Source organism: Apteryx mantelli, chromosome 7, assembly GCF_036417845.1.
Source record: "Apteryx mantelli isolate bAptMan1 chromosome 7, bAptMan1.hap1, whole genome shotgun sequence".
In the NCBI taxonomy this organism is placed as follows: domain Eukaryota; kingdom Metazoa; phylum Chordata; class Aves; order Apterygiformes; family Apterygidae; genus Apteryx; species Apteryx mantelli.
In genome coordinates this window covers 30031328-30054146 of record NC_089984.1, presented here as the reverse complement: position 1 = coordinate 30054146, position 22819 = coordinate 30031328, and the positions used below count along the sequence as shown (strand labels likewise).

Genomic DNA, 22819 nt, shown 5'->3' with positions numbered 1-22819 from the left:
TTTGTGGTTTGAATGCAAAATGATCAGCCTGTTTTTGAATATCTTTTGAAAGTAGTTTGAGATGATTCCTTTATGGCCCTCGTTTAAAAAGAAAAAGCAGGAGAGCCCACTTTTTCCACAGGCTCTCTGCTGCCTGCAGCCTCTGAACACACTCTCCCAGTTTCTCTTCCCCACCAAGAACAAAACGCTTCCCCTGCTGTGCCCATTTGCTGCCTCCTGGCTGAGCAGGCTGCTGCAAAGGATCTTTGCATGAGGCTGTCAGAAGATGGTCCATAATGAGCTCCGCGTACTGCCATACTCCCAGGCAGAGAGCAGAGCGGCTTAGTCAGAAAGCACAGTCTGAGCACCACTTGCTGTGCACATCTTCAGTAGAAAGTGTAAGAAGGTGGCTATGAAACTCTGAACCCAACTTCCAGCTCAGTCCACTCTTCTCTGTGGTTTCATCTAACAGGCTGGCAGCTCTCAAGAGAGAGACTGGCCCTTTTCACAAGGTTACTCAGTACATGCAGCCTTCATACTCTCCCCCGTGCATCCAAAACAATTGCACGCAGGCAGAAAGAGAGGATGCTCCTGGGACTGCAAAACAATCCCTCCGCTTTGTGGCTTTCAACCCCTTGATAGGAGGCGGCAATACTATTCTGTGCAGAAGCCTTTAACTATTAGAGTGGCTGCTTCCGTTTCCCAGAAAAAGCCGGTGGGACAAAGACCCTGTATATAAGATGCCAAAGGACCTCACACCAGCAGGAGGGGGAGTTTTCTGCCTTCCCCCCAGTCGCTGCCTTTGTCTTGCATTCCTCCTTCAGCACAGGGGACAGAGCCTTTGTCCCAGGCTGCGCGCACCATGTGAGGCTTCTCCCCCACTTCCTTAGCCCAGCAGCCAGAGATGCTATTCTTACCAGGGCCTGCTGGCCCCCGCTCGCGGGCTCCCGACCCTCCTGCAGCCGGTGGAGAAGTGGGATGGACAAAAGGCTGCCTGCGGGGAGCTCAGCTGCTCCCTGCTTTGGGCAGGAAACATTAGCAAGATCAGGCCTGATCTTGAACTGTGGCCACTCACGACAAACACCTGCTAGGAGACAGCATCCAAGTGTCCCCAGGGCACAGAGCCCAATGGCCGTCCTTGTACTGCTTGTGCTGTTCCAGCAGCCTTGCACGGAGGTGCAGCACAGAGCTTTCTCTGGGTTTTTCCTCCCTCCTCCAGCAGCAGCCCATGTGCAGCATGAAGGCTGAAATGGTTTGTGCATTTGTAAATGCAACCGTATCATTGCAAGTGTTGCTGCTCTGTCCTCCCCTGACATTTGGGAGCAGCCCCAAGGCACACGGACTGATGCAGAGCACAAAGAGAAGGCAGGGGTCTTGTTTTTCTTAAATAAACCAACTGAACGAACTGTTTTGAACAGCAGAAAAGCAACAAGCTAAGTTCAGGTCCCAGGCAGCAACAGGACGTGGGTTGACAGAGTTAAAAGGGGCAACATCAGCTGAAATCTACCCAATTCAAACTGGGCATCTAACTACCTGGCTAAAAACAAGCCTCCTCTTTTAAGCAGTACTCAGATCCCTTGCTTACTGCCTGGTAATACTATGCAATTAGTAGAGCAGTTCAGGAAAGGCAGCTTCCCTTCTCTATTTAAACAGTCCTTTACAAGGAACAAGGACTTTCTGTGCCTCTGCTCCTGGCACAAAGTCTCTCAATATTTTAATGTCAGCCTAGCCTTTGGGGATGGGGAAGGTCAGAGATCTTTTCTCAGCTGAGAGCTAGAAGTCAGGGACAATGGTGACTTCCATGAGGAGGCACAGGAACTACCCAGCTTGATCTGCGAGTCTGGACAAACTGCAGGAGACAAAAATGCCCAAACTCCATGAGGTTGGGGAGGTAGAGGAGGAAAAGCTCCTGTTACTCGTGTTACACAGCTTGCCAAATGCCAACATAAACCATAGATTTTTTTTTTTCCTCCCCCAAGTTGAATGAGAGTAAGGGTATCCCTGGGTTCCTGGCCATGCTTCCTACAGCTGAACCGCAGCTTGGGATGAAGCTGGGAAAGTGCAATGCTCGGTTCAGGTTCTTGCCACCAGTGCTGACAAAGTAAGAGGTAATGTCACAAGGCAGTGGGTGTTGCGTCCCTCCGCCCAAGTTTCTGAGAAAGGGGCCAGCACCTTTTAAAGCTGGCTAGAGGGTTGCAGGGCTTTTCTATCTCTGCAGCAGGAGGAGTTTGGCAGAGAAGAGATTCTAGCTCTCTGGTACAGCACAATATCCTAGCGGCTTCCAAGCAAAGAACAGGGAGATGCTACCCACCCAAAGCAGTAAGAGTTAAACTGAACTGTTATTTTCTCCCACTAGCAGCTGAAGAAATGACACTGCTCTGAGACAATGGGCAGGACAGACGCTGGCACTAGGCTGCCGCCAGGTTTTGCAAAGGGGCAGTGCAGCATCTGTCTGTTCTGAACAGAAATAAAATCCAAGTTAATTCAATCAGCCACAATCTAAGGTTATACAATTCCATTCGTACTGCCAGGAAGAATGGGAACAGGCATATTGCATGGCTGCACCATCTGTATGGTGACTTAACAGTGTTAGGCAGCATTCACATCTGTATTTCTCTCTTATGATTCCCTCAGCTAGTTTACCACCAAGATCTGAGCTCCTCTGACCTAGATAGGATTCACACAGATGAGGGATGGACCACCAGGTGCGTGCTAGCTTACAGCCTGGGAAGCCTCAGCTGAGGGCCTGACCTACCACAAAGCTCCTCTCCAATGATGGGCAAGTCTCTTAACTCCCTCTGTGCCTCGATTCCCAGCTACAAAAATGGAGCCGGTTGTATTTGCCTGCCTCACAGGCGAGGCTAAAAGCATTAGACTGTGAGGTTCCCAGAAATTATGGCCAAACAAATGATATTAATCTCTGTCTCCTTGCGGAGAAGGAATTGCATTAAGTTTATCTTGAGAATTCAAAAGCACTTTTACATGCTGATTCATGTGCCAGTCTCACTATTACCAGTATCATGCCAAGGTCTGTCCTCTTCCTCCTTTCCAAGTAAAAGGGTCCCTGCACTGAAGAAAATGGATGTTGCATGCAGTCGGCGTTGCTACACTTTCTCCACAGACTCCTCTTAAGGGTTGGCAAGAACACCTTAATATTAAAAAAAGGCACTAGAAGTTTAAAGTTGCTTTGAGAGGAGGAAAAGAGCTATAAATGAGCTCTGCTGGACCAAGCCCAGGTCAGTCACAGAAAAAAACATAACAGATTAGAGAAAATATTTGATGCCAAGGATTAAATAGCAAGAAGGCTTCTTGAGACTTGTGCGAGAGTTGCTATGTTGGGAAAGCAGATAGGTGTTCAGCTGCCCCATGCTTTGAGTGCACTCAAAGAAAAACATGTAAAGCAAAAGCAGAACACTAACTTTTTCCCTCTGAGAGCTCAGATACACAATCAAATTATTGTAGCTTAAAATACCATCTGTTAGCTAGGCTGCAACAACTGCACACAGAGTCTCAGGCTGAGGCTAATGCAATACAAGCTGATGAGTCTTAAACTGCAAAAGTAAAGGTTTACTGTACCGGGCACTGTCTTGTGTGTTAGCTAACGGGCATACACACACACACCTCCCAAGTGTCAGCGGAGCTGCTACAGCAGGACAAGCCCCATCTAGAAGGGCCTGTAACATGAGAGAACGACTACCCTGGAGGCAGCCTTGGGCAGGGCAGGGCAATCAGTCAGTGCCAGGGGGCATGTTTCAATCCTTGAGCATCCTGAGGAATAACAGCAATCAGAAGGTAAGAATGAATGTGGTTACAGCTTCAGCGTTTACTCTGTGCAACTCCGGGACAGCATTTCAAGAGAATGTGCTTTCATACTCCTACAAAATGTCTCTCTCAGAGTCATCCTTTCTGTAGATAGAAACATTTTTCCTGAGATCTCTTCAGCATCATCTAGCTGCTCAACAGCTCTGGAGACAGATGCTCCTTTTTGGGTTGCTGGCAGTGCTGCATAAGCTCTACTTGTGACCCACAGGGGGGAAAAAGGGCCAGGTCCATCTGCAACCAGTATTTTGCTGCAAACTCCAACCGTGATCACTGGGACATTTTGCAATAGTCTCCCTCACCAGTAACTTCTGAGCCTTCAGCCAGCGCTGTGAAAAACCAGCGACAGGTTAGAGCCCCAAAGCCGCACCGCGCAGAGCACGGCCACACCACGAGTTCGGTAGCTGTCTGCTGTGCCTGGCACGTCAGCTGACCGCTCCGCACACAAGGAACCAGCTTGTTTCATCAGCGAGCACGTAGTTTGGTACCAGCCGCAGCACGTACTTCCCAGCTGGAAGCTAGGGGATGTGACACGGCTGGCTTAGGAGATGCGGGGGGCGGGAAAGCAGGAAATATTGGGGAGGTGAGCTCATAAGCAGCAGGATGGGGAGAAGTGGATTTATTACAGGGGTTTGGGACATACAGGGGCTAGGAGACAAATACATAAAGGACCAGGCTTCATCTGTTCTGCTGCTCACAGATCAGCCTGTTTTATGCGAAACGTTCTAAGAGGAATTAGGCTAAACCAAACCAATTTCTCACGGACCACTGAATAACTATCAGATGATAGCAGCTTTTGGCCACGACAAACTTGGGTTAAATTGGAACCAGTGACTTAATTTTTCCATACCCCCTTTACAGAATTAAGGCATGCAGTCCACTCACTTGGTTGAATCCTATTCACCCAAGGCAAACAACAGGCCAGGAGTTTCTTTTATAAACTTCACTGAACTACAGCTCCAATGTTTGTGCAGCAGAGTTCACTACGTAACAGGTTCTGTTGAAATGAAATTTCAACAGAAATATTGATTTATTCTTCTTTGTGGAGCTAAAAACACAGCTAATCCCCCCATTTTTAATCTAAAACCCTGGAATACTACAGAGGAGCCAGGGCCAGCTCTACATTGGAAACTGGTCAATATTACAAACAGATGATAGAAAAATACATATATATATATATATTTTTTTTTTTTACAGAGACATAGCAACCATAACAGAACAATAAATCAACCTGGGATTAAAAAAAATAAAGGCACAGTCAAGAAAAAAAAAATGAATTACTGGGAGAGTCTATTTGGCTTTAGTCATCCTATTGGGAAGAAATAAGCACCATTTTACAAACAAGCTAGACAAGTCTAATTTGTACTCAAGAAAGCATAGAGTGTTGTTTTTTTTCCCTCTCCTTTTTGCAAATAGAAATATGCCTGTGTCAAGAACGTTTGAAAACATGTCAGCAAGGAAAGAGTCATTGAGGCTACCACACTGAGGCTTTCTAGACACCGGAAGGTCTGAAGATGAGGTCTAGTGGTTAAGCGAGGGCAACAGGTGTCAAGATATTCACTCATTTAATGGCCTTGGGTATGTGACCTTAGCCAAATCACTTAATCCCACTGCATCTCATTTTCAGAGTAAAAGTTATATTGCTTGTCAAACGCAAAGTGCCTCTGCGGCCCAAGATTAAACTAACTTTGAACCAGACGAAAATCGCCAAATGAGAGTGCTTCTTCACCAGCAGACCTTGGGACTCTCGCAATCCTCCTCATTTATCAAAGGGGAATCAGAGGCATGCAGAGGTGGCACGACACGCTCTCACCAATCCAGTGGGCCAGGGACATAGGCAGGAACGGTATATGCCTTTCCTCAAACTACAGACTAGCCATTAGACAGCAATTTCTCCCTGAGGAAAGTAGCACACGTCAGAAATAACTAAGGGAAGCTAGACATACCTCATTTGGGGCTTGCTTTTTAGGCTGGCTTCTGAAGGCACATGCTGCTGCGCTGCCTTGGGCACTTGCACATCAGTCACGACCACCCTTCCTTCCAGGGAAATTGGCCTTCGGGAAGTTGGCCAACGGATTTGAATCACGACAGAGAGGGACAGGGGTTCAGGGGTACTAAATTTCTACGGGTTTCACAAAAGGAGCAAGACCCTCTTAGTGCTATCCAAAAGAGAAAGGCGGAGAACAGCAACTCCCATATTATTAAACGTTGGTGAATACTTCAGGAAGCTCAGTCCTGAGAGAAACCTACAGGAAAATGGATTCTACTGCCTGCACTGCTCATAAACCTCTTCTTTATATGAGGAGGGCAGCCGCTGCCACCTCCCCTAGAAGTTGTGGGCACTTAACACACACCCATTCGACCCCCCAGACCTTTGCATGATACCCGCACACCCTCCAGAGCCTGAACCACCGACCAAAGGCCTGTGCACAGAAGTAAAGTTCTCCACTATGCCAGGATGGAGCCCGTTCTGGCAAGCACAGTAATGTCTTGCCAAACATCTTATCGAAGCCAAACGGCCCCCTCCCAGTCCCAGGAATTTTTTAATCTATCATCTAGAGTCACTCAGGGTTCACAAAATATTCCCTACCTAAGCTCAGGGAGAGAGAAGAGAATAAGCCAAGACATTTCTTATCTCCTTTTGAGAAAAGGGAAACCCCCACAACTATAGTACAGAGGTGGCAGATGGGCCAAGAGAAAAGGTATTTGTGGGCAGAAACTCAGCTCTTACTATTTTGGTCACTGTGTTGACACACTGCTGTCAGCTTGCATAACTCATTGCGCACCTGCTGAAATTAGTTCTGTCCGATACAGAGGTGTATTAAATTTTGCTAAGGAATAACTTAGTCAAAGTTATCCAAAATCTAACAATTGTCTCTGCTATACATAAGCAACTTTCTCCTCCAATTTTCTCTTGAAGTAATCATGTGAAATGTATGTTAAAGCACTACACAGAAACTGCATCTTGCAGGCTCGCTTCCTTTGCTTGGAGGTTTTTACTATTGTTTCAGTCCCCCAACACACAAACACACCTTAGCCTACAACTTCCTACTATTGACTTGTTAAAGGTTAAATATTAAAATTCAACTTTTAAATTAGCTGAGATTTCAAAACTCACATTTACATATCTTTCAGCACACTAGCAACCCAAAAACTAGAGAAGAAGTTGATAAATTATGTATTCATGGAACCAGAGAAAAGATTGGAAGGCAACATCTAAGCACTCACAAGAGAAGTTATAAAGGGGACTCAAGGGGTTCCTATTCCATCCCCACCCAACGGGAGGATCAGCTCTTCCTGACAAATATCTAAGAGGAATAGTTTACCCTGTTCTCAAAGGTCTCCAGCACTGGGAATTCCAAAACTATTCCAGTGCTTCACTATATTTACCATCAAAAAGTTTTTTTAAAATGACAAACCTAAACCTACCTTACAGAATTTGAATAGTAATGGGCCTCTCATATCCCCAGCAGGCATGCAGAAAAATTTGTTATTTTATTCCTTACAACAACCTTCTGCATATTTGAAGACTGTTCTCACATCTTCCCTCTATCTTCTCTTCCCTAGACTAAACAAACATAATCCCCTGATCTTTCCTCCAAAGGTCATATTTTCTAAACCTTCGGGTCATTCTTATTGCTCTCCTTGGGACTTTCTCCCACTGGGATAAATCTGACTTGAAGTCTTGGGCCCCACACTAGACACAATGCTCTCCTTTGACCTTCGCGGTGTTGCCAGAATAATTGAGGACTGTATCACATTTAACATAGAGAACACTTTCATTTGTGCATCAGAATGCATTTGCTTTTTTCTGCCAGAATGAAGTAAATGTTGGCTTATGTATAGCTCATTATCAATAGTAACTCCCAATCTTTTTCTTTTCCTTTCAGGACTTCTGCCTTTGCCAGTTGTTCCCCAACTAGTAATTGCGGATTGGATTTTTCCTGCATAAGCACAGAAACTTGCACTTGTTGCACCTTACTGAATGACACAGTTATTTCAGACTATTTCCTCAATTAGCAAAGGCTGTTCTGAACTCTAGCCCTATCTGCCATAGTGCTTGTAGACAATCCGCAACTCTGCTGCGTCTGGAAGTTTCATCAGGAAACTCTGTGTTTCATCATGCTGGTCAGAACCTATTGCATCAGCCCTAGGACAGCTTCCAGTGGAATCCCAGCTCTGCACATCGTTCGTGGTTGATAACAGCACACTGACAAGTACTCAGAGGCTAGAAACCCAACCAGCATTGCACCCCTCTTAGTTTTATTAAAACCATATTTCTTTCGCTTGCTCACGGACCTGTTATATGAGATAATGTCAAAAGTCTCAGTAGTGTCAAAGTAACCAATATTCACCACTTCCTACAGTGCCTGTTACTTTGTCACAGAATTAAATTGATTTTACCAAGAATAAATCAGAGCAAACTAATGCTGGAACTTCCATTATTTCCTTGATGTCATCTAGATGGCTTATTTTTCCTAGAAGTTTCTTAGGAGCTGAAGTATGGTCGACTGACTACAAATCTCTGATTTTTTATTATTTTTTAAATCAAAGACAGCAGTACTGGCCATTTTCCAGCCTCCAGGAATTCCACCTGTGCCCAGAAGTTCCCAGCTGTAACCACAGGGGCTCAGGGGGACTGCTTAGGCTGAAGGAATTGTCATCAGGCTCAGCCAACTTGGAAACCTCTAACTTATCCATGGAGATCCTCTCAATATTTCTGAAGCTAGTTTCACTAGCCAGTTCCCCACTACAATCTTCCATTGTGAAGAAAACAGTCACAGCATGTACTATACCTTTACCTTTAGGCTGTAATGTAACATGTTTTTCCCGACTATTCTCCAGATCGGTACCTGAAAGCTGTAACTGTTCTCTTTCAGGCCAAGAAAGATGGAAGCTGCAAGAACTCAGATACACAACACATTTATTTCCATGCTACATTAATACATTGCCTTCATTATGTAAATCAGACAGGCCCTTGAAAACAACCTGACTTGAAATAAGAAAAAATTGCAAATTCCAATTTCAGGCAAACACAACCCATGGCCTTTCTATACTCATCAAGTGTCCTAACAACACAGTTCCTAAAGAGTTAACCATTGTAACAAGCCCTGAATACGCTTTCCATAGGAAGAGGATTTCTTTCTCTTAGTTTGAGTTGAAGTATAAATTTGTTCTACCATGAGATATTCCCAGTACACCCATGAACCATGGCAAGTTAAGGTCACTGAATTTCATTTTCAAGGTTCACAGTGTTGTTTTTTTGTTTTTTTTTTTTAAACCTAAAAATAACAGAGTTGGAATTTGTGGTCATGGTCAAACAGTGATAAAATTCAGAACAGATAAAGCCACAAATAGAACTTTTTGAGACTTGCAAACTTCATTTTGTTGAAGGAGGAGAAATAGTGCCATTTAATCAAAAGCACAAAGCATCAAGTGTTTGTTACAGTGAACAGGGAGGCCAAGGCTCAGAGAGGTCTGAAATTCAATGCAGAAGACTGCTGCTTTCCTAAACTACAGCCACACTGCAGGAGAGATGGAAACAAAAGAACACAACATTCATTTGCCTAAAAATGTTTGCTATGAAAATACATCACCTGCAATGAGATATGCTTTACAATTGCAATACACAGTAATAATATTTAGGACAGCAGTAGCTGTTAGATGAATTTTCAACCTAATCATCACCATCTGAAAATGCTCAGACACAGCAGAGGCATAACTACATCTTACTCTCCCACCGCTTCAGTCGGACCCAGCAAAGCACATCCACGATAACCAAGAAGTTGGCTTATTATTTAAAAGATATGAATTTAGCTCTTAGCATAGTTTTTAAAGTAAATAATCCTTTGACATGCCAAACTGCTTGGAACCTATCCACAAAGTCTCCGCCAGTTTTATTTTTTTTCTTGCTTCTTGTTCAGAGTGGATTAATAAGCATTACTCAAGTTGTTTTGATTCAAATGTTTTAAAGGCTATTTTGGAGTATTAGGGACTCAACAGACATTTAAACAACTGAGCAGCACAAGAGTAAGGTACATATACTACAGTCCTTAAAGTACATTTATCACTGTTGCATTTGACAAATGCCCCAAACAGCACAGTCAGAAAAACTTGAGTAAAAAAGAAATATTTCATCATGTAAAACACAGCTATAGTGCCACAGTGCCGTATGCAGAATGGGTTTCAAGAGAAACACCCCTTCAAATACTCATCTGTTTTAATGTGTTAGCATCTACCAAGAGAAGTTCTGTAAAAGACCAGGGAAAGAAGCAGCCAGCAAAAACCTTACTCAGCTTTGCAAAATGGTCACATTAGACTGGGGAAAATCCAGTTTTGCTGAACAAATCATACTGCCCAATCACCCAGAAGCAATGCAAGGGAGAATATGGGAATTGCTCTGGAGACTCCCAGTCTGAGAGGAGGCAGGGAGCAGGAGTCGAGTGAAGCAAAGTGCACCATATCAGATATAGCAGGAGTACTGGGGACTTGTTAGAGCAATGGAGTGAGCTTACACTGAAGTGGAAGATGACCGCATCTGGCTACGGTCTGCCAGTATTGCCCTGGGAAACCAAGGAGAAATGTGCCGCTGAGTTTACCCCCATGCCAAGTCTTACTTTTGAATGCCTCATCTTGTCTGGATTAACCTGAAGTCTACAATTAGCAAAGACAGGGCCAGAAGATTTTAGCCTAAGCAAGAAAGTTATTATCCGAAAGAGGCAAGTGATAACGGAGTTCGTACTAAAATAAAACTACGCTCGCTGCAACACCATACAATTTCCTTTCACGCAAGGGGAGGAACGGTTTGTAATACTTGTTCACAGCACGCAGCTGCTTGCTGCAGGGCAGGAAACTATGAAAAAAGTCACAGAAGAGTTGGTTTAAGAGGACCTCTGGGGCTCTCTTGTCCAGCCTCCTATTTGAAGGAGAACTATCAGCAATGCTAGATCAGGGCAGCTCTAGGTTTGTTTAGCTAAGCGTTGAACCCTGTCAGGGATGGAAATCCCTGATCTCTCTGATGAGATGTTCCTGATCTTTGCCACCCTCCTTGTGAGCCAGTTTTCCCTAAAATCCTTTCAGACCCTCCCTTACTGTAATTCATAGCTGTAGCCCCTTGTTGTACCATCTACAATGAGTCTGCAATCCTGTATCTATCCTTCAAATACCTGCAGGCTGCTATTAGATCATCCCTCACCTTCTCCTTACAGACTAAACCAGCCGTTTCCTCCACCCTGTCTCCTAGCACACATGCTCCAGGCCCCCAACCACTTTGGCAGCCTCCACTGGACTCTCTCCAGTTTCTCAGCATCTCTTAAACTGTGAGGTCCAAAACTGGACACAGTATTTTAAGCAAGGCCTCATCTAGTGCCAAGTAGAAGAGGTAATAACTGCTCTCAATCTGCTGGTCATGCTCTTCCTAATGTAACCCAGTATGTGGTTTGCCTATTGCATGATGAGCACACTGTTGGCTCATATTTAATTTCATATTCAAAGAAATCAATTTATGATTCACACACTGGGTTTTTTTAATAACACAGATTGAGAGCTAAACACCCAGAGGCTAGAATCTATTAAAGTGTATTTGAGCAATGTCTTAAGCCATGAAAGTCAAAATCAGCATGGACAAGCAGAGGATAATACTGAAGGCCCTTGGAAGTTCATGTCATAGGGACTATGATATGTGTAGGCAAAAATGTTATTTCAGTGTAGGCTGAAAAGCAGTTCATTTGCTTTGAGGTCAGAAAGATGACACTTTGCTAGTGGCAGGAAACTTAAGAAACCTTCCAGTAGAACAATCCTTCCATTAGCAAAACTTCTCTAACAGGCTTATTGACACTTACATGCAAACATGGCCGGCTAATATTATGAAGGAGAAAGTGCCACCTCATCTACCAGGAAGAGCTGTTCCTAGGCTGCTTTATGAACAGGGAAGTTCTCTGCCCTGACTACCAGAGCTTAGCTTAGTCACTGGGAAGTTTTTCCCTCAAAAACCCTACAAAATCCCATTTCCCTCTGCAGACTTTTCCCATGGAAAGGGCAAGACAAACAAGCTGCTGCAATAGACAGGTTGTTTAACGTGCAGCTAGAAGGCACTAAAGTTACTGTGGTACAGAGAATGTTATGAGAGCCTATGCAAGGCTAGAAATTTGAAAGGCCCCAAAAGAAACCTTGTATGTAGTATGTTATACCAAATATGTCATATGTTGTATTGTACCTAAGAGGGAGGCTATAAAATCAGATGCTTTCTTCACACCCTGCAGTCAATACATATAAAATATAAGTATGAATCTATCACTGGGTGGTCAGTATTGAACTACTGTAGAGTACAATTTAGGCAGGATGGGACTCTTGAACAACAGCAAAAAACTACAAGAGTCATGTAGATTCAGATGCTTCAGAGTAGCAAAAAAATCAAGACAGAGAAGAACAGAGGAGTCTAAATTTGGATGGCAAAAGAGAAAGACTGCTGCACAGCAAAGGTTAGAAGAGATGCCTGTGTCATTTTAAACTGCATCAAGAGACATTCGAAAGATGAAAACAAGCAATAATTCATGCTTGCATTGGTCTCCATCAGTCAACGTTTAGAAGAAATGCCCCATATGAGAGTTGCTGCTGCCTCAGTGATTGGTGACAGAAATTACCAGAGCAATCCTGGTTTTATTTGGACCTTTCCATTTGAGAGTTGGCCAACTGACTGAAAACCAGCAACAGAACCAGAAGTTACTGAGCAATTTATTAACCAGTAGAGCAAGTGCCACATGTTACAAATTCAATAATCATTGTTTTAGAAAGGTACTTTACCTGCAAAGGACCCCAAACTAGGTTAAAAAGTTTCTTCAAATATTTTCATTCAGATCTTGTGACACTGAAGGGCACCTTTCAAGTACACTACGCACTCGGCCATTCCACAGAACTTCATGTGCTCACAATACAAACTAGTAATCAACCTACTGCTATAAATAAAATGCAGGAAGAGTAGTGCAAAGAGTTGGATACTTTCCAGGGACTCTGGTCCCCCATTTTCTGATAAGTCTTCACCAGCAGTGAAAATCCCCAGTTGTCATTTCTTTAGCACCCCCAGCCTTAGCATCCCTTATATGAGACATTTGTTTCCTCATCTCAGCAACTCCTTGTTTATGAGAATATGTTCCTGCTGCTCAACTGCACAGACCATAGGAAGAGATTCACTTGTGAAGGAGCTGCAACTGTTTAGAAAGTTACAGCCTCTCTGTGGAGAAGAGTGACCTTATCAGATGAGTGCTCCTCAGCCCTGTCAGGAAAAGCAAATGACATTTTCTTGAATCATCTTCCCCTCTCACCTAGGGAGGGTGAAACCAACAGTGAGACAAAGCAACAAACAGCCCCTGGGCAGGCTTCCTGCAGTTACTAACCGTTCTGGTATCTTCAGCTTCTCAATAACTAGGCATTTGGAGTTACCTTAACAGCAGCTGAATTTTGTCCTGTGGCAAGCCAGGTTGATGGAAGGAAACCACTCCTTTTGGTCAAACATTTGTTCTCACACAAAGGAAACTCAAAATTTGATTGAACACCTATGCGAATCAAGTATAGCGCCCTGTGACAGATGGGGCCTTTCAGATTGAAGGCAGCAAAGAATAAGGCAGCGTACTTAACACTGCAGTACCTGACTGGAAGACATATCTGGCTAAGCCTTGCATTAACTCTGCTGGCCAGGTAGGTGGTGCCGACTCTCCCGTTTCTCTCTTTAGTCGAAACGTCAATTCAAATCCGAAACCACTTGGTCCATCTGTTCCCGTAAACCTGGAGGAAATGAAAAATGAAAAGTCACACATAAAACAATTTGGAGCATCAGTTTCCTTTCCGCTACTGTTGTCACATCCCACACTTGTTTGTTGTGGCCGTTCCATGAGGCAGATGTAAAAAAGAAGGATTTATGCAGAGCAAAAGACATCTCAGAAGCCTTCATAAGCCAGTATCATTCTGCAAGTTTAAATCTCCAGCAATTCCCACAGTCACTGGCAAATTCTCTGGAGAAGCTTTGCGAATGTCTTGGATGCAGACACCTTGCTGACATCCATGATGTATATAATGCACGAAGCATTAACATTGCGCTTCTATTAAAAGCGGTCAAATAGAGCAGTCAGAAAAGTGATGAGAGCTGAAAAACACAGAGCACTAGCAATGCGGTGAGTAGTTCCAAGTGTTGCATAGTCTGCTGTGGTAAGAAAGAGTTTGGTCTGAAGCAGAAATGCTTTATAGCAATCCTGCCTAATGGCAGCGCTAAAGCTGACCAGACTTAAGCACTAAGGCAACTGCTTCATGATGCAATGTAACTTTTTTTTTTTTTTAAAGGTTTCTTCAAGGAAAGTTTGATTGTGATAGATTCATAGATGTAACAAAAGTAGTAAGAAATACACTCAAGACAGGGTTAAACTATGGGACAGCTGTAAAAGGGGAGTAAAAAAAAGAAATTAAGTTTTTATTTTATTAGTATAAAAACATGCAAGTGAATTCCCCCCCCCCATATAGTTTTCAAATTCTTTGTTGCAGATAACGTACCACAGAAGCAAGTTTTCTACGAACAGAACAGATACTGCATTCAATAGTGCCAATTGGTGCACATAATACTTCTTTTCAGGAAACAAATGTACCTTGTACAACAAGGTACTTGTAGCAACAAGCCAAATAATTATATTTCGTCCTTAAACAAAGCAAGGGCTTAGCAATTAACCAGACTGCCAGGGATCGGGAGGGAACTTGGATGCGAGTGAAACCTGTACTCTGCAACCACGCACGCAGCTCTACCAAAAAGATTGGTACATGATGGCGATAGCCTCAAATATGAAAACGTACTTTGTACGTTCGGCAATTCTTTAGCACTTTATGTTTCAATGTTTTCACATATCACTTAGCAAAGGAAAAACAGAAGTATTTCATAAAGGCAGAAACAGAAATGATTCAAAGTTGGCAGTTTTCAAGGACTGATTTCAGGAAAAAGCACGCACCAGCGGCTGAAGCGCTTTATGAACAGGTCAATTTTAAAAAGGATCAAAGTTAACACAAAGCCTTCAAGCTGATTTTATACAGTTATAATTTTTGGAAAGCAAGATGGCTCCCTATTGAATTACCTCCTTTCAAGGCCAGTTCTGAAACAACACGTTTTTACTTTTAATATGCATTCAGCTAGAGAATTATTTATTTTTTTTAAAAGAACTCCACAGATCGCTCTGGTACCCAGAAATAACTGTTTAACAAATAGCACATGTGGTTTACATTGATCCATGAGCAAGTTAATCCAGGAACAGCAGAAGTGCTCAGGTAAGTATCCACCAAATTTAAAGCAAGATGAGCATTTAAGAGAACATTGCTGGCCAGCAACACACCAGTGGTCTCAAAGTGGTCAAACTGGCAGGCAATGTTACTGCTTGATTATTTTTGGTAAGGTAACTAACAAGCCTCTAAAACAGAGAATTACTACGAAGCATCTTATTCCTTTATCCATCTTTTATTCTGTAAATTACCTCCCTTCTAACGCTAAGGAAAAAAAGAAACTTTTAGAAGTAGATGCATCTTTTGATTCTTCAAAACACTTAAAAATGCAGCAGCATACATTTATAATTCTTAATACCCTAAGTTTACAATCAATTCCTAGAAAAATCCCTATTTGCATATAAGAAATTTGTATTTAAAAGACCAGGTCAAAAAAGTTTGTTTTAGAACAGTTAATGACCACAGGTTGCTGAAAAGACATTGCTTGACCACAATGAAATTTTAAATACATGCAATTCACCTGTATTCCACCTCTCTTCAAAGGTCTATAAAGCAAGTCATTGATCTGAGCCTGCTTAATTCTAGATTGGTAACTGATTTTTAAAGTAATTGTGACACATGCAACTTGAAAAACCCTGTTGTTTATGTACAATTCAACAGACATAAGTCTGTCACAGAAAGAAGCAAATATTAACCTTTAAAGTGTGATTAGGAAAAATAGTCATATTCAGTTACCATTTTTGCCAAAGCTTGTGTTCTTCCCCCAAAACCCTTTAGACTTGCATTTGAAAGCAAGTCTAATGTAGTTTCAGTAGCTACCATAAAAGCTCTTAATGAACAACAGACCATAAATCCTTCAACCCTGGGATCCAGCTACACAATGGATGAAGCGAATTTTATGCTCAGCCACCAACACTCGTGTTGCCTTTTCTAACAGGCATCCAGTTCAATCAGAAGGTAGCCAGGAGCAAATCCTGCCATCACGAGAAGCCGGGACAAGGCTGGAGCAGGAATTCAGCAGTGTTGATTTGCTAGCTGCCTCGATTCTCAGCACCAGTTTCAAACCTTTCCTCCTCTCTGCAAATCTGTCCTGACAGGTAAAAAGTGGTCTGCTTTTCTATTTAGTTAGATCAACATGACAGAGAAGCACCACTTCCTCCTCCTCAAGCAACAAACTACTCCTGTAACAGCAGTTCAGGTCATAGAGAAGCTTTTGAGCAGCGCTAACCTAATTTGACTTGAGCCTGTAGGACAGAAAAAAGCACTTTTCACTCATCAGGATAACCTCCCCCAGCACGACAGCGCAGCAAGCGGGATGACACACTACAGCTTTGCATCGCTGTTCTCTCCAACATCAGTCCCCAAGCAGAGCTCCCACTTGTTTAGGTTTAAGGGGTATAACGAGAGTGGAGGCAGACTTGGGCTTCAGAAGTTAAATCTACAGTCTGGCCACATGCCGCAGACTCTTGGTCTCACAAAATCACAGAGGAGAATCCCGTAGCTGTGTTACGCAGACTGGCTGGCTCCTTACAGAAGAGTTTTTCACCGGGGAATAAGCACTTACCCTGGCACTGACACCAAAATTGCTGGGGATAAGGATGTGTTGGTCAGCTGGCTGAAGAGGTAAGTAGTACCCATAGTCAACAGAACAAATGCATTGGAAATGAGTTTGTACAGCAATGATGAGAAGTTCAAGACTGCTAGACATATGAGCCATAGGAGTAGAAGACCACATCTTTTTTTTTTTTTTTAATCCCTCCTGCCAGTGAGCCACACTAAGGTAAAACAACTCCTCCCTTACATAACACCTGGGCAGTAGCAGCCACTTATTCTCCCAAATATTTGTGTTCATATTTCCTCAAGGCCTTACCAACAAGAAAAAAGATGCACCTCTCAAACAAGAAGCCCCTTCCACAATCAGAGGAGCTACTGAAGTGAGATTCCCCATTAACAAGTTAACCTACACTAAGACATTCCATGACCTCCATGTGGCCACATGGAAATCCCAGGGCAGCCTCCTCCCTGTAGGGCATCTTACAGTGGCATGCAGGCTGCTGTGAACGGGCCAAAGGGATCACAACTCACAGGCTTGTAGACATTCAAACTCAAGATCCTTCCCCCAGGTTCCCAATTTTCACAAAAATTCCAGGAAACTGAATCATGGAGTCCCTTCAGACTGGCTGGGGCCAACCAAGAGCCCCCCCCCCAAAATTATTCAAAAAGAGACAGACTGCATAAGCCTTGTTTCCATGGGGTAGAGGGGTGAGGATAACCCAAAGTGAAAGTTCCTACTCTAGCTATCTGTTGTCCGCAGCAACTTGAGAAGATCCTGCAAAACAAGTGCTCTCCAGGACCTCTGCTAAAGCACATGGAAGTCACCTATACAGTGTCTCATGGTCTTCTCCAGTTATTCCAACAGTTCAGGGCTACTCACACCCTGTACTAACTTGTTCCCTTCCAAGCGAGCAGTAAAGCGTCCGTATTGTTAGCAGGTTAACCTGACCCAGTCTCCCAGGTAAACTGTGAAGGTAATACATTTCTATTACATGCTTTTCTCTTCTAGAAGAAAGTTAAGGAGGGGTTGGTTGGGTTTGGTTTTTTTTGGCTGACCAATTCAGAATACAGCTGATTTAGAACAGATGCTTTGGAGCTCAGTTCACCACCTCAGCACATGAAGTGCTTTACATGTCATTTCTTCAGCAAACAATTACAGTACAATAGCCTGAAAGTTCCTCAGATTTACAGTGAAACAGCAGTGCCAAGATGACCAACATTCAGAGTCTGAACATACGTGAGAGGAAAACCTCAGAAAGAAAGTTTTGCATCTATGCATGGCCCCAGGTATGTAAGCTGTAAGCTTCAAAACAGCATTAAGTTTCTCTACTAACAGATCTGAATATTTCACATAGTTTGGTTTATGCCTTGTTTCTGCTGAACCCTGCACTTTTGAGTGAAAGTTTTTTTCAAAACAGAAGAAAAAAATGTTAAAAAGGAGGGGAAAAAAAATCCATATTTTACCCAAACGCTAAAGATACTTGCTAGTAAGAAAGACCATGGGTTGTATTATACCTGTCATTACTTCGCCCCTCCAACAGGAAGGCACATCACCTTTACACCACTCCAGCTCCAAAGCAGCCAGCTAAGGTTTCACAAAACAAACATCAACCGAGAAATTCTTGGCTTGCTACATGCCCACTGGCACACATCAGATAGTTTTATATTATGACTACAGCAGTAATGGAAGGCTCTGCTATCTGCCAAGTCAAATCCAACCCCATATTTAATATTAAAACCTTATTTTGTCACACGAACAAAAATAAACCTTTTGAAAGCCAAGGTCATGTGTTACACATGCCATTCTCTGGTTTAAAATTCTCTTTATCTGTTCAGCAAATCGGATCAGCAGGACAGACCACATTGTAATGCTGCACATGCACTGCAGAAGTCTGGCTCGTTCCTTTAACGAGGTAAGAGTTTCACTGATCATGATATTTAGTTCCAGTAAAGTAATCCAAAGAAATAGAGGCCTCTTTATTTACAGAGCAGTGTAGCCAGCTTCCTCGAGCCCCCCGCCACTCTGCTCTGCACCAGGCCCTCTCCCGAAGCCACACACGGAGAACTGAAAAGCTGCTCCCCTCTGCAGCCGCGGACCCGGGGCATTTTTTCACATCAAATAACCCAGCTTAAGAGGCTCAAAAGCCAAACTGGCCCTTTGCTTTAAAAGCGGCTCTGAAAATCGGAGGCTTTTCAGTTTAAAATCAAAGCTATTTGCCAAAGCCCTTCCATTCTCACTTCTGCAAGAAACGAGAAGAGCTCTGCTTCATTTCAGTGCAAGATGGCAGTATTTCTAAATTCTACTTTTAAATGCTACACAGAGCTGGACAAGGAGCAGAGTGTACTAGGTGTTTATTTTTGAGAGTTTAAGAGTATGTGTACATAAATATATTAGGTGTACCAATCCCTGAAAATGGGAGTTTATGTAGGGAAAGGTTGGCCCTTCACTACATTTATTTCAGCCAAGGAACAAGAAAAGCTCTTTTAGAATAGTTGAAACTTGACTTTCAGGCATCACAACTCCAACTCGTCCAGCAACTACAATATGATAAAATGGGTCTTCCCTGAGAAATAAGGGCAGTCTTACAGTACACTGGACTGACCTGTCTCAGCTTCAAATTACAGCTCTGTTACTACTACTTTTGTGAAGCCACTTAAGCTACCTTTTGTTTCAACTCCTTCGTTGCATTTCCCCACATCTTCTACAGAGACAAAGTTTTCCTGCTGTTTTGAGCCACTCCGACATTGTTTCGAAGGCCACAAAAATACAGCATCACTGCACTAAGTTTATTTTAAGTAATAATATTTATTATAACTTATAAGTTATTTCAGCCAAAAAGCACCTGCTTACTCACATATTCTCACAGATTGGCTCCTGGTATTGAAAAAAACATCAATTTTAAAGAAAAACACATAGAAACAACAGACAAAACCACAGGATGGTTATCTGGACATCAGATGGTTCCCGCATCAGAACACTTGACAGGAAATTCCATGAGCTCTCACAACTCTGAACCTGTGCACAGAAAGGAAGCTTTACCAGACTTGTTTCTATCTTGATTTAAGGAAAAGTTTTACACATAAGTAGGAAAAATAAGAGTGCAAAAAAATACATGCTCAAAGATTTCTGTTAATGTAAAATCAGTGTCAGAAAGCAAGTGGCAAACAACGCTTTAGTCATCCGTCTATGGCTATGCTTAAAACTTGCTTAAAGATTTCTCTTGCAGTACGTCGTATCAAATGTGTTTGCAATCAGCCAAATGGAAAAACCTTTCAAGAAACAGCAACTTAAGTTATTTTAGAGAATTATTCCAACATCTGAACCCAAACAGATGCAGAGGTACTTGCTCCACAGTGTTTTGGAGGCAAGGTTCTCGGAGTTCTTAAATCCTCCATAGGATGCACTTAGAAAACTTAGATTCATGTAGATCTGAGTAAAATTTGTGAATCATTTTGCTGCTGGACAATACGAGAACAGACCTTTACTTCACTGAGCTACCATTTCGGAAATGAAGTGGTATACAGGGAAGATGAGGTAGAAAAGACTTCAGGTTAAGTTTCACTCTATCACATATGCAACATTGATTTCACACCTTTTACTACTCAGCTCCTCCCAAAACTCAGCTGGTAACAACCTTTCCTCTGAAGCCTGAAGATTCATGGATTGGGTGGTTGTTGTTTTAAACCAGCTACCATGACTAATGAATGTTGCTACATCAGATGAAACAATTTTTCCCCTAAACCTAACATTGGAAAAGGATTCAGAGAGACTGTGGAAGTTGGCCCTGACCTGAGCTGGGGCTGAACTGGAGACTTTCAGAGGTCCCTTCCAACTGAAGTGAATCTATGAAGCATTATGTCCAAGAGCACACGTATAAGCTTTTACTACTTCCCCACAACTTCTGGTGCCCTGGGTCGAAAACAGAGCTGACAGGAGCCACAAATGATAATTCATGAACACACCAGTTAAACTCATCTGACAGAAGTGTTTTCTGAACCCAGGTTCCTGCCCACTCACATGTGAAACAGCTCCCAAACCTTGCTGCTTCCAGCCCAGAACATTAAAGTAAACCACTAGTTTCAGGTCACTTTAATGTGCTGGCCTAGAAATGAAGCAACCCCTGAACTGCCTTAATTTGAGGCTCAGCTGTCCATGCCATGAAAGCAATAACATCTGGGAGAAGGACAGGACCCTGCTTAGCTGCCAGAGGTTAATCCCTCTGAGCTCTAGAGGCTTGGAAGCATTACCATCTCCTTCTGGAGCACTGCAACAGATAGTCATATATACATACATAGATAGATATATTTATATACATATACACACATATATACATATATAAGAACAGTATGCATGGAGATTAAGGGAGAAAGGCTGTAATGGCCCTGCTGGTGCCAAGGGAATCTAGATGCTTCATTAACAACATTGAATCAGGAAACAGTAGGATATTCTTGAAGTCCTGGAACAGTACCTGAGCGATCTAAGTTTGACTCCCTTGTCTGCTACGTTGTCCTACATCCTATTATCTCTGGCCAGTTACTTAAGAATTTGATTCTCAGACGTAAAATAATGATATTTCCCTACTCCACAAGGTAACGGGACAAACTCATCATATAGGAAATGCTTGAATGCTCATGCTATAAAGGCCACAGAAAGGCTGGGAAATTAATTCCACATTCTGCACAGCATGGACAAGTACTGAACACGGGAAATGACTAAAACACCAAAACATGAAACAGGAGGCTGCATGGTATGTGTCACCCTTTACCCTAGCAAAAACATGCCCCCATGAGGGTGATTTTCCTTTTATTTTCTATTTTATGCTGCATGGATGTAGCTACCTCAGTAGGCAATGGTTTCACCCCCCATTACAAACAGTCATAATCAAACTGACAAAAGGAAAATGCTTCATCCGGACGTTTCCCAAAACGCATACTCAAGATGACATCTATATGAAATAAGCAGTCAGAGGACGGGCTGTGTTTTTGGTTTGAGGGCTCATACCTTTCTCTTTGGAGCCACTCAGGCTCCCATGTCCTGGCCAGCAGAAGCCATCCCAGCCCAGCTGAGTGGCTGGATGCTCTAGCTGGGGTGTCCCCTAGAGCAGGCTCTCAACCACTACCTGCCAGCACACTGCAAACACAGTTAGCACCCTGAGCAAGGCTGCTTCCTCTGAGCACACTTGGTAAAGTGCAAACAGCCGCACTGCAATGGCCTGGGGAAGCTGCAGCAAAGGGTTGCATCATCTTTACACCCACTATAAGGACCTGTAAAGATCAGCTAGGACTAAAGTACGGATGCACACCTGCATTCAGAGGATGAGGGGCAAAAAGAAAGCTCCTGTACTTTATCATTTTGCTTAAGCTATTTATGCTACACTTGAGAGCTATTTATACTTCATTTCTACAAGGTCCAGCAGAACAGGGCTTTCACTTGGCCTGAGCTGCAGGCGATCCTGCAACACAGTCTGTATTAATTACGCTATGCAGTGCACTAGGGAAGACAACTTTTCATCTCCATGTGGATCCCTTTTCACATCAGGACTGCATCCTTAGCTCTGATATAGTGGGGTCTTTGCGTAGCCTACAAGGAATGGTAAAACTCAAAAACTTTATCTGTAACATCTAAAGGGCTTGGCTGCAATCTCACCAAATCACTGCATGAGAGAAGTAAAGCAAAAGGCCTGTGTGACTGAGAACGACCGTACTACTGTGTTCGGTGAGGCTGGAGAAAGCCCACCAACTTTCCTTGCAGTGTCTGCTGGCTCCTTCCTAGCTCATATTGTGGAAAGTTCTGCAGCTGCTGGGAGGAATCCATTCACAGAACAAAAGAGGCTTTCAAAAATCAGTATGGGAGGGTGGAAAGAACAAGAAAAAAACCCAAAGTGAGAAGCTACACTGACAGCTAGTTAGTTTTTTTTCAGTATCGCCTAAAAGTCTCAGGCGAGGATCAGGACTCCAACATGCTATGTAGTATATCAAGAACGGTGTCTTCTACTACTTTCCTGTTAACTAAAGAACGTAGGTAAAAAATCACACAGGAAACAACTCTAAAACACACTGAGGACTCTGATACAATTAAGCTCTTAGCAGTGCTGTGCCATAAATAAGCTCGAGAAACAAAAGGTATTTAGGAGCCTGAACTCCAGCAGATTTCAACTGGAGTTTGGGCACCTAGGTACCTACATGATCTGGACATTAATCCCTGATCTTTCACTTC

At 43.1% G+C, this 22819-nt stretch overlaps 1 protein-coding gene across 2 annotated transcripts in view; it reads right to left on the bottom strand.

Annotated features, from left to right (window-relative positions):
* The window catches only part of SUFU (SUFU negative regulator of hedgehog signaling), a 100139-nt gene that overhangs the window by 59015 nt on the left and 18305 nt on the right, over window positions 1–22819 (bottom strand). For both annotated transcript variants that reach the window (XM_067300183.1, XM_067300184.1), the window contains exon 3: window positions 13442–13578. In XM_067300183.1, coding sequence (XP_067156284.1) covers window positions 13442–13578 — 137 coding nt within the window. The remainder of the gene's footprint in view (window positions 1–13441; window positions 13579–22819) is intronic.